At 37.7% G+C, this 13,217-nt stretch overlaps 1 protein-coding gene across 1 annotated transcript; it reads right to left on the bottom strand.

Moving 5' to 3' along the window:
• Nucleotides 1-6,629: 6,629 nt before the first annotated feature.
• On the bottom strand, nt 6,630-7,324 carry LOC109008714 (UDP-glucose 6-dehydrogenase 1). The gene has a single exon (XM_018988916.2). The coding sequence runs from the start codon at nt 7,149-7,151 to the stop codon at nt 6,660-6,662; it is 492 nt and encodes a 163-aa protein (XP_018844461.1). The 5' UTR covers nt 7,152-7,324; the 3' UTR covers nt 6,630-6,659.
• Nucleotides 7,325-13,217: the final 5,893 nt, after the last annotated feature.

The raw sequence follows: 13,217 nt of genomic DNA, 5'->3' as shown, positions 1-13,217 counted from the left end.
TTGCATTCAGTTTATTTAATGTAACTTTCCAAATCTTCAATACAGCTAGTAGGTGTGTAGCCATATATGGTAGAACATGCCACATTAACGTAACGTTAACCTTCCCCCTTGCGACAACAGTTTTAAATTTCCAGCCTGCAACTTTATTTATTATTTTCACCACCAAAGGCTCTATATCCTGAACTTTAAGCCTCCCTGAGACAAGAGGCACTCCCAAGTAAGTTGTAGGAAAATTTCCTTGAGAAAATCTTGTCAATCTAACAAGCTCTCTTTGCCTTCCAACCGCAATCTTAGAAGATAAAAAAGTGCAGATTTATCACTATTAAGTACCTGACCCGACCACTTCTCATAGAGACTCAACGTTTGCATCAAACTTCTCATACTCCTCTTAGAGCCATTAGCAAAAATTAGCAATTCATCCGCATATAGAAGTTGAGAAATCATAGGTGCACCCCGAGGATGGGAAAAACTCTCAATCCAACCCTGTTGGAACTTGTCTCGAAGAAGTCTTGTGGGAACCTCCTCCATCACAATAAATAAGTAGGGTGATAACCAATCACCTTGACGCAATCCTTTAGTCAGTTGAAAGAAGCCCTTATACGTGCAATTAAGCATGATAAAAAAATCAAGGAGATTTAATGCATTCCATCAACAGATTACAAACTGCAACTGAAAACCCAAAACCTTTAAGTACTTGGAGAAGAAACTCACAATCCACCCGATCATAAGCCTTTGCCATATCAATTTTTAAAACAACATTTCCTCCCATAGTGTTTTTATTAATTCTATGTACCATTTCCTGCGCAAGGGTAATATTATAAAAAATGCTCCTAACAGGAATAAAAGCCCCTTGCTCATTTGAGATTATCTATGGAAGAATACTAGTCAACTGATTCACAAGGATTTTAGAGAAAATTCTATACACATCCAAGCACAAACTGATGGGCCTGAATTTATCAAAACTCTTCGGGGTCATTCACTTTAGGAATAAAAACAATATATGAAGCCATATAAAAGTGAGGCAAAGAGGTCCCACTAAAGAATTCAACTGCCACTTCCACTAAGTCACCTTTTATCAAATCCCAGCATGAGGAATAAAAAGCAAATCCAAATCCATCAGGACTCGGACTACTTTAATGAGGAATTGACAACAAGGTATCTTTCACCTCTTCCTCAGAAGGAGGTTTGCAAAGAGACTCATTCTCTTCACAAGATATAATAGGAGAAATCAAATTACTCAAGTCCGCAATCTCACTTCTACCTGGAGCCGTGAGGAAGTTCTCAAAATAATGCATAGCCCCTTCATGTATCGCTTTTGGAGTGTCTATCATCGAACCATCTAGGAGAGTCATAGAAGAAATAGCATCATTCTTCCTTTTCTAATTAACTACTGCATGAAAAAACTTAGAGTTGTTATCCCCTTTCGCCAGCTATTTTTTCTTCGCATGTTGGGCCATCCTTACTTCCTATCTCTTTTCCCAACTCCCGAGCTCCAACTTTGTCGCAAAATAATCAACTTCTACGTAATTGTGCCTTGTGTGCAATTGAGACTCAAGTGTATTTAAACTCTCTTCCAACTCTATGATATGATGATCCACCCTACCAAAGGTATTAACGTTCCAAGCTATCAAAGCCAATCTTGTCTTCTTCAACTTAGCCACAAGCCTCCATAAGCCCGAGCCATCCTCAAGAGCATTCCACACTTCAGCCACACAAGCTTTAAAAGAAACATGAGAGCACCACATATTTTGAAATTTAAAAGGAGAAGGACCATACCTATTAAACACCATGTCCAACCTTAGAAGCATAGGACAATGATCCGACGACTTCCTTGACAAATATTCCATATGAGCATTGGGAAAAAGAGCCATGAAATCCATATTCTGAACTGCCCTGTCCAGTCTAGCCCAGCTTCTAGAAGAACCTGAATGGTCGTTGCACCATGAAACACAACTTCCATGATACCTCACCTCCATAAGCCTACAATTGTCTAAACAATTACTAAAATCCTCCATGGCAGCAAGAGGCCGAGAATGACCCTCTATTCTCTCTCCATCCTCCCTGATTATATTAAAATCCCCTATCACCAACCAAGGAAAATTTCCTTGATTAGTGTCTTCAAGATCCTTTCACAACACCCTACGTTTCACTTGCGTACATTTTGCATACACAAAGGAAACAAATACTTTTTCCTGATCCAAACCAACCCAACCGATAACCAATTGATTAGAAGAAAACACCCCTTCAAACGAAAGAGGATCCCTCCAAAGAAGCCAATTTTTTCCAACCACAGCGACACTAGAACAAAACCTGGGTAAACCTAAAAAAGAAGCCAAACTTGGTAGTATATTATCCTCTGCAAAAGGCTCAGAAAAGGCAACAAAGTCAGTTTTATTCTTCCTAATTAACAGACGTAAACTTATCTTAGAACTACGAATCCCCCTAACATTCCAAACTAAAAGAGAGCACATCATAAATTTAGTTTAGTAGATCGAGTCTACACTCGATGTGAATGTCTCACAGAATGACTCAATGGTTCCTTATCCTTGGCCACAGAAACTTGTCGTTCATTATCCTACCCATACACTTTTTCCTGCAAAAAATTCATCAAGATACCTTCCTACTCTCAATCCAATAGCACCTTAGAAACATTTAATAAATTTTCTTCAAACACTTTGGGTGCCAAAGGCAATTTATTCTCAAGTTCAAAAATGGTTGCAACTGCATCCACCTGCTCATCAAGAGTAGTGTCAACGTGTCCCTTCCCTCCTACATGAGCACATAAGAGATCTTCCGGTGCAACATGCATGACCAGTGCATTCTCAAACACCCCCCTTCAAACGATCATGCCTACCATTCAAACTACCTTCCTCGTGCACTAAACCAACTTCCTCTACCTCCCCCTCAATCTCACCTTCCTCACACACCACACCCATATCTCCATCATTATTTGCCAATTCTAGAATATATGGTTATACACCAGAAGTCCTAACCTTTCCTTCTACATTGACTGCTGGTTCTCTATGACCATCCGGTGCAAATTGTATCTCCTCAGAAGGTACATTTATTGTCTCCCGTGGACCCTCACCTACATGTCCATTCTGATCAACCATAGACTTTTCCTTCCAAACTTGTTTTTTATTTGGATGTGATTCTTCGTTCTTCTTCTCCACCGCTTTCAGAACTACCTGACAGACAATCACAAGATGACCTTGACGACAACATTTAACACAATAAAAACCATGCTTTTCATATCAGGCCGCCTGCCAAAACTTCTTGCCATTAGCCACCACAATAGGGAAACCCTCCACTGGATCCTCACTAAGATCTATTTCAAAACAAATCCTTGACCCCGAAGCCCTAGTTCTGTTCAGAGTGGCATTATTTGTACCAGGATAGCTCCCAAACTTAGTAGCAAAGATCTGAAGACAATCCGGCCTATACAAATGCATAGGCAGTCCCAGGAGAAAAATCCATTTAGGTGCCATCGAAGGTTCGCTTTGCATGTCGAATTCCTTGGTCCATCTGAAAAGCCAAGACCACATCCATCTAAAACTCGACCCTCACGTGCCCATCCATGAATGAAGTTCCTCTAATTAGTCATCTGTACAAGAACATGGTGATCATCCATAAAGCTAATTGTAGGAATTTCATGCGAACCCCATGACTTGATCACAGCAAGCCTAATGGTATCAATGAAAGGTCTGATCCTCAAAAACTTCAACACAAGAGCATACTTGAAGTCTTCCGCCGCTTTACTCATCTTAGTCTCCAAAAAAATGAAACCAAATTCCCCATTAATATCAATAGGGTAGCACATGGGGAGCTTGAAGGAAGAATGCATGGTAGGTTTTGTCGAAGGAGGCCCTAACTCGAAGGAGGCCCTAGCCGGTGGAAGGCTTAGGGAAGCCGTCATGGCCAAACCCTAGAAGCAGGAAACGTAACGAATCCAAAAGTGAAAACCCAAGAATTACAGAGCATATCGATTCAAAAAAGGTGAGTGTTATAATAAGTATACATGATATATCTTCTTATATATAAAAGTGTCAATCCTAAAAGAATAGTAATTTTTTCGTCTCACAATATACTTCCAATTTTAGCCCTCTTTATTTCTAATTTACGGTTTCCTCCCTTTCTCTCATTCTCGGCTCCCTCTTCCTCCCTGAGTTCTCTCTCTCAACTGATACCCCATCTCTTTTCTCTCTCTCTCTGCCTCATGGCGCTTGCCGCCATCAGCTACAGCAAAGCAAGCCGCATAGCAAAGCTGTTGTCAGCCAAGCTCTACACCACGCCAAGCCACCAAAATATGCCATAGAGAGAGAGCATGTAAGGCTTCCGAATGCATTCCTAGGGCTCGATGGAAACCACCACTCCACAGTCAACGACAGGCAACTCAACAGAAACACTACTCAGAGCTTTCTGATTCTTCACCTAGGGTTGTTCACGTTCTATGGAAACTAGCTTCGAAATCTTCACCGATGGCATCTTGAGGTGACTTGGCATCCAAAAATGCCGATGATTCTAGTCACTCTGGGTCGAACTCGACCAAATACAAGCTAATCTCGCCGACCAAGCTCCCGATCTCGAGGCCCGCATGTGTCATGATCCCACTTGGGCTTAGCCAACCATCATTTCTCAAGTCCCCCATGCTTCTCTCTAACATGAAGGTTAGTTTTGGTTCAGTCTCTTTTTCTTTTTTGAGTTCTTAATTGTGATAACCCGAATCTAGTTAGATCTCATCCGTATTTATTCAACGTTACCTTAGTATTATTTTAGGGCCATGAGATTAGATCTAGTTGGATAGAAGCCTTGAATTTGTAGTTTAGCATCCAAATCCCAAGAGAAAGAGCCACTTAAAGCCTTAGAATTCGGTTAACTAAGTGGGCTTGAGGCCAAAACCCCTAGAAGATCCACAGGGAGACGCCTAAGCCATAAGGCTTGTGCCATTTGTCAAGCATGTAAGGCCCATGAATATGGATGTGTAAGTGGGCTAAGGGGGGAGAGAGAAGAGTGTTTGGGAAGTCAAGGGAGGCATGCACACCAACTCTAGTGACAAGCCCTTTTGTTTGCCATTCGTCTTTCAAGCAAGAAGGCTACTAGAAGAAGAAATGATGGGATGACCTAGAGAAGGCCAAAGGCCACTCAGCCAACTCACCCACACGCACACCCCATGCCATTTGATAATTGTTTGAGTTCCAAGAAGATTTTCATGGGAAGTGGCACCTAGGGAAGACAAAAAGTGATCATTTCAAGAGATTTGCATAGGGAAGCCCAAGGGACAAAAGGGATTTTTGGATTTCCCTCACCCACACGCCCACTTAAGTGACTTTTCTGGCATTTCATCACTTGTCAACCATGCACTAGTAGATGAGTGTTTTTAGAAGGAAGAGGAAAGGACTTGAGTGTAAAATGACAATCCTAACCCTTGACTTTCGACCACTACAATCAAGGACACACACTCATACACCACTTGTCACTTTAGAGTTACAAAAGAGAGCCTTAGGTATTTGAAAAGGTAACCTACGGAAGAAGCACTAGAAGATGAAATATCTTCATGGGAAATTGAGAGGAAGTGGACGGCAATGAGATCACACACACACGCCTATGCCATGTCACACACATGCAAGCATCAATTTTTGGAAAATGGAGAGACCTTATATTCATTTTACTCTTTTGCCCTAACATACATTGCACCTAGACAAGAGAAGAATGGGTTTGGAAGACCTAGAGATTCAACTAAATGGAGGTTACACGCCATATCCATGCGCCTTTTAACCTTCCCAAAGCAATCAAATGATGAAGAAGGTGAAGGGACATTCGGCCAAGGGGAAAAGTCACACGCCATTTATCCTTCATGCAATGAATCACTTGCAACCAATAGGATCTTGTGGTTAATTCTATATAAAGGGGGAGGAGCCACAAGCCCAAGGGTTTTTCTCTTTTGCCCTTGGGCTCATCCTCTCCACACTCTCTTACAAGACCACTTTGAGATTTCTTCACTTTCTCACGTTTTCTTTCCAAACAAACACGAAAACCATTAGTCTCTACATATAAGGAAGGGCCATGACACCAAGCACGAAGGAGTCCAAGGTGAGGACCTCGTTTTCTTTTTTTTTCTTGACACTACTCACACCTCACTCGAGGAAATGATAGAATCTCCAAAGAGTTTTAGATTTTCAAAGGACACACACATGATTTCAAGGTTATTTCATCTTGGAATAACCTATGGTTTTCCAAGGAAGGGAGAAGCTGAAACATTGAGGACTTACATCCTCTAGACAATCAGCCAAACACACGCATACTACTCACATGTTCATGACCTAGCCATGATCAGATGAACTTGAAGGGTTTCCATGTTCAAGGTCCCTAGAGCCGAAAGGTTGAGGTATTTCCAACAACAAGTGACGAACCCTAGAAACCTCACACACTCATGCACACAGATTAGGGTTCAAAACCCTTGTTCTAACAAGTTATACTTCCATTTATAGCTTACTAGTGTTTTTTTTTTTATGAATTTTTATAAGTAAACACTCAACTTTTTTTTTTTCAGAAAGAAATAACCAAAGAAAAAATTAAACATATCATAGGACATCCTTTCTCAAATATCAAATTTTCCCCTCCACCCTGCCAAAAGCCTATACGATTATGCTTCTCAGTATTTATGCGATTGCTGGCAAATCTTTGAGCCATGAATCTAGTGGCTTTCCAATAGAGTAAACGATAAACCCAATTTCCCTCAACTTCTCCACATCTGCAATGTTCCGGCCATCAAACACAAATGCAGGCTTCTGCATATTGTTATAGATCCTCTGGTAATCAAGCTTCTTAAACTCATCCCACTCAGTCAGAATGCAAATACCATGAGCATCCTTTGTTGCCTCGTAAGCATCCCAAACGACACTAACTTGAGTGATAGACATAGGGCTTGCTGGCTGAAGATGAACTGGATGGTCCCAATCGAACTTCTTCATTGAAAGATCCCTCTGGATCTGATCCTCAGACACTTGTGGATCGTATATGCTCAACCGGGCTTTGTCCCCCAACAAACCTTTGCAGACATCAATGGCTGGGGTCTCCCTGGTATCACTAGTGTCCTTCTTAAAAGCAAACCCAAGAATTGCAATCTTCTTTCCCGAGACTGTGTTGAACATTGAGGAAACAACCCGGTTCACAAACCGGGTCTTCTGGTAGTCATTCACCTTAATGACTTGTTTCCAGTAATTTGCAACCTCAGGAAGCCCATTGCACTCACAGATATAAACCAAGTTCAAGATGTCCTTCTGGAAGCAAGATCCACCAAAACCAACACTGGCATTCAAGAACTTAGGACTAATTCTTGAATCCTTAAGTAAACACTCAACTTAGTTTGGTTAACATGTGTATATATTTGCATAAATCTTTTCTTTGTTATTGTACTTTTGATTGTTATTCTATGCTTTACTTGGTTGAATACTCTATTATGATTTTGGATAAGATCATTATAAAGGTTATATGTTTCGGATCCATGTTGAAAATGTCATGATTCACATGCACATGTTTTGGTTTTGCTTAAGGTTATGTTGATATTTCATGTGTCATGAAGATTTGGTTATTGCAAGGTTAAGTGTTTCGGATTCATGTGATGTTGTCATGGTTATATGCTTTAATTCACCCTTACCATGACTTTATCTATTATGATTCAAGTTTGGAACATGTTAAAGTGAGATTTCTCCATGTTAATATGCCTTTGATGTTTCAGTTAAGTCATGCTCTTCTATGTTCATGAAGTTGTTTTGATATTTCACGTGTCCTATGTTATCATGCCATGATTTGAATATGTTATGCTTAATTATCTCATGCATGGCATTTTATGTGTCACATGTCAAGTGTAAGGAGAGTATATCTTAAGTCTTATATCGTATGCATTTGGGTAAATGGTCTTTAAAAATAAAATTATTTGAAAATGTTTTGTCGCGACCCCAAATGCTAGGATGAGAGAATGTCCTTGTGGAACTCATTTGTCCACTATGGAGTGCTTAAGAATAGAATGGTAACCCCTGGGTCCACAAAGAACATCGGCATGCCTCGAATGGATCTTTTTGGAATGGATGCCTGAGCGAGGTAACACCTAATGCTAGTAGGTGCCATGACTAAGGCAAATACCTAGACGAAGTACTGTCATGTTATAATGATTATTAATTAGACGTATTCACCATGGTGTATGGATCATTGGTGGTGCGGCAACTAGCAGGAACACATGGTGCTTAAGAGAGCCGTGTTGTGTCCACCATGTATTATAAAAATAAGGAAATGAGCAGGAACACACAGTGCTTAGGATACAGAATGCCGACCGACTCATTTCCTAGGTATTGCAGCTCATTGACAAGCTGAATAAATTAAGGAATCGGGACAAAGATTGATTTTTGAAGGAAAGGAAAAAGTCCGACTAGTTGTGAGAAAAAAATAGACCGTTTTCATGTGCTAGTAAATAGGTTTTGGATTTCTAATGAATTAAGGTCTTTTGTGATCGGTCCCTTTGTTTTGGGAAAAAATGTTTTGTTGGATACTCATATTTTGGGAGACAATGAACATATTTTTCGTTTGGTACTTTTGATATGAATGTTATGTTAAAGGCAATGTTTGGGTTATGCTTAGTCTTACGATACCATGTGCTAAGGCAATTGCTTTAGGCGTTGCCTAGTTTCATACGAACTTTACATTTTCTGCTGCATTATTTATTGCATACTACTAGTATACATAGAAGCATTGCATCTTACATGTCATGTACGAAAGGTATGTAGTCTTATGTTGCATGTCCCGGCATTTCAGTCACCGTCCAATCCCAAGCAGGAGCTTGGGGCACCACATTAATTCTGTTTGGCTGCCAAGAAAATAAAAAAGGGCCAAAAAGTGATGGAAGATTAAAAAGGAATGACCCTTCTAAATCACAGACTGTGTTCCTTAACTCAACTTTTCGAACTCAAAACCTATTTTTTCTTTTCTTTACGGTCGCGCTTTTATTCCTTTGATTCCTAATCAAACAAACAGACCGTATCTCTTAAAAATACGTGTCTTTGCAGCTCCCAAATTTTGTAGTGTTTTGCAACGTGGTGTTAGAAAGTGTAGTGGAGAATTTCGTAGGACTTGAATGATGTGATATAAATATTTATATATATTTGAAATTGAGCCCAAAAAATATGCTTTCTTAGTTTTCCAGTAAAAATTTGATTTTTTTTTTTCCTGTTTCAATCTTATATCACAATTTAGTTTTTGATTATTTGAGTACTATTTTCCATATGGTTTAAAGCAACTCATGGCTAAAGAATCTCCCCTCTATAGACTAAAAAACTTGTACTAAAATAATTTGTGATCATATGGTTGTTTTCATTCATCATATCTGATCTCTCTAATAGATATAGTATACAGTTTTTAGTAATTATGTTCAAGTATTGGGAATCTTAAGTCAATAAGTAGGACAAAAAAAGTTTTTATTCATGATAGGCTTTAATTAGCCAAAATTATGTACCTTCTTTATACCATGAAATTATGAATAAATGAAGCAAAAATCACAAGTTCATTTATTTTATAGACACACAAGGTTGCATCTCAGGCTTCCTCTTCTCTTCAACAAATATTTGAACCATCTACTTACAGGTAACTGCTTTATACCAAATCAGTACTATTTGGTTCAACGTTACGCAAATGTTGTAGTTATATGCATTAAATACTGTGCATGTTTTTAAATATCGGATCATTAAGTAAAGTTTAAACCTTTTTTCAGGATGTTTTTAATGTTTTCTCCTTACTTTGTTTTGTTGGCTTTTTGGAATGTTGTTTTTGCCTCCTTTTATTTTTCCTGCTTCTCAGCTTGTCTTATTGTACCCCTGCAATTTCAGGGATGATGAATACCCAGATGTCGACTGGGATAATCTTGGCTTTTGCATGATGCATACTGATTACATGTACATGACGAAATGCACTAAATGAGAGTGTTTTGAACAAGAACAGCTTACTGATTACATGTACATGACGATATGGAAACATTGAGCTGAGCCCTACTGCTAGAGTTCTCAACTATGGGCAAGTATGTTGCAGTTGATGTTTGCTTCAGAATTTAACTGTATGTAAACAAAGGATGTCTTGTTTGATTGTTTTTTTTTTTCAAAAAAAGGGTTTTATTTCGTTGAATTTAGGAACTTTGAGGGCAGCTTTGTTTTACCCTTCACTTCTATAGCTTAAAGGAAACTTATAATCAAGTGAAAAATCTGAATATGGACTGTTTGAAAGCACAAAAGCATACAGGAGTGAAGATGGATGCCTTCTTCTCTTCCGTCCAGAACAGAATGCAATTAGTATGAAAATGGGGGTTGAAAGAATGTGCATGCCATCACCCTCCATTTATCAATTTGTAGATGTTGTGAAGCAAAGTGTTGGGTAATCTCTCTCTGTCTTGAAGAAAATGCCCAAGACTTATGCTGCATTGACACTTCTATTATTTTTTGAGTTACTTCGGTCAGTAGAAGTTTAAACATATTTTTAAATATATGAATTTGTGGCATTGAATACGAACATAGGTTCCTCCTGTAGGGAAATGGTCTCTGTATTTGAGGCCTCTGCTCATGGGAAGTGGTCAAATATTGGATTTGGGTGCAACACCTGAATACATATTCCTCATCTATGTTTCCCCTGTTGGAAACTATTTCAAGGTGGTGAAATATACACATATCTTGCTTTTTTCTTTTGGCTTAAATTGATGCTTAATTTAACTCCTATTAATGATAGAATTGATGAAGTCCATTTCTTCAATGTTTTGGAAATGAGGAATCATAATTCTTGGAGATTTCAAATAATTTGAGTTTCTTTTTTTGGCTTGGACCTTTCATCCTTTTTTTTGTGATTATTTTTTCTTTCTGAGTGGAGTAAAGATTATAACTTCTACATGCAAGATAGTCATTAATGCATATCTTTCTGGTATTGATTTGTAGCAATTTACATTTTTAATTGACAATTTCATAGGAGCTAAGAACTTTAGCAGTGGGGCAACGTGGGAGGCACATTTACTTGATTGAAAAAGTGAACTTGAGTAATATGCATAATCTTTTCTTTTTTAATTCATCTTTTCAGAGTCTTAGCTTCTCTTACATATTTGTTCATGTGCAAACTTTGTAGGGAGTTTCAACCTCTTACTAAATTCAAGCGTGTTCGTGAGGCCGACACTGTTTTCAATGTTCTTGATCAATTAATGTACAAGGGTGGATATTTGTTTAAGAAAATACCAATAGATTCTTAAGTTGCTAAAGAGTTCAACCATCAGAAAATGAGCTCCTGAATTTTAAACCTTCTGTGAATACTGAATTTGATAACTTGGAGTGGCTTCCACAGCTTTATGGTGAACAAAAGGAAAAAAAAAAAGGATAATAACAAGAAATAAAGGACATGGGAAAGAAGGCTCCTTAGGATCTGATATTCTGAACAGCTATGAACTGTATAATCTTGTTTGCTAGAAAGACAGAAACTGGCTTGCCCACTACTCCATGCAAGCTAGAACTCCTCAAGGATGTGTTGTGTAAGAATGGTAGATCCAAATTCTACAGTAGGTGTATGCAAAATGGGATTGGGAAAGGAGAGGAACCCCAAATTTACTTTTGTGGTTAGTATTATAAGATTAATGTTTATTTTCCTATATATATTTTTTAAAGTTCCTCTTATTCCTACCATTTTCACAAGTTCTTTATTCTGTAGAAATATTGCCTATTTTTCAATAGAAGTCTATGCTTGAATTATTTAGAATGGCAATCAACTGATATCTTTTGTGTATTGAAAATAGAGGGCCAATGCAGGGGGCATACTAAGCTTGCTATTATCTTTTCAAATGAAGGTATCACCATTTTGCAGCATTAGGCTTAACACCTTTGGCATTGTTAAACGCCTAATCGCTTTCAAAGGATCATGGAGGAACATTGGTATTGTTGAGATTGTGTCCCTATAGATAGCAATTACAACCCAAGAAGTAATAAGTACTTGGGCATGGACTTGAAAACCTCCTATTTGCCAATACAAATGTTGGCCAACTTCCACACCAGATATATCGTATAACCCTTTTAGTGTGTTGATAGAACATAATAGAACATTCATATTGCCCTCTGAAAGAAATAGAACTTAAAAAAAAAAAAAAATTATTTTGATTCAACCATCTATTTTTGACTTGCCTACTTAAATTATATATTTTTGATATCAACTAATCACATAATACCCCTAAGTTACTTGTATCTCTTTTGCGCGATTAAGAAATCGGCCATTATTTTTCAGATTCTATTTGCCAAAAATTCCTGTTATTGTAGCATGTAATATTTTTTAGAGATGAGAATCCCATGATTGTATTTTGAAAGTAATAAGTAAAAACATAATTGAATATGAATTGATAACTATTGCATAGCATGCATGGAGCTCTGCCTAAAATGAAGTAATCTCCTATGTTTTAAGTTATTACAACTTTAATACCAAAACCTTTATGATGTATGTAATGAATACATTTTTTTTTTTTTTTTTTATCATTTTGTGCCATCATCTACTTCTATAGGGAACTTTTATTTTCTAGTAATTTTTTTCCTCTAAATTAGGTAAACGTGCCTCACACGTTGAGCCCTGCTAGTTATATTTATATGGACGAAGTTAAGAAAATGATTTTGCTTTTTGTTGTGAGCTGGGACCAAAGTTTTAAATATCATTTAGGTGGCCGTTTCGATTAAAGCACTAGAATGAATTATTTCGGTAACGATATCGTTTCAGGATAGTCTATATATAATAAATTAATTCTATATGTATAAATTATATTTCAAAACAACATCAATGCAAGTATTAAAAGGTTAAAACACATATTTATAAAACTCAATAATACTTCTAAGTTCACAATCTAACTATTTAGAAAAATAATTACCCATCTTCATCAAGAAAAGGAAAGTAGTAATTTGATTTTCAATCCTCGAGAAAAAAGGAATTAAAAAAAGTTAAGAAAATAATTTTCAGATATGAGAATTCGAGTGAAAATTATGAAAAATTCATAATTTTTACATTAATTACAAAAAAAAAAAAAAATTCGGCCGATACATCGAAACTGGCCGGTATTAACCAAAATGCACCGGTACGGCCAGTATTTGATCCGGTACGAAATACATATCTTTCATGTACCGGTTACTACCTCAGTACGATAAATACCGACTAGTACGGTACGAAATTTA

This window comes from Juglans regia, chromosome 7 (assembly GCF_001411555.2).
Source record: "Juglans regia cultivar Chandler chromosome 7, Walnut 2.0, whole genome shotgun sequence".
Classification (NCBI taxonomy): Eukaryota; Viridiplantae; Streptophyta; class Magnoliopsida; order Fagales; family Juglandaceae; genus Juglans; species Juglans regia.
Note: the sequence above shows the minus strand (reverse complement) of the source record. Positions and strands in the feature narration are given on the sequence as shown.

Coding starts and splice junctions, on each gene's coding strand:
- LOC109008714 (XM_018988916.2), bottom strand. CDS start 7,151: ATGTTCAACACAGTCTCGGGAAAGAAGATTGCAATTCTTGGGTTTGCT.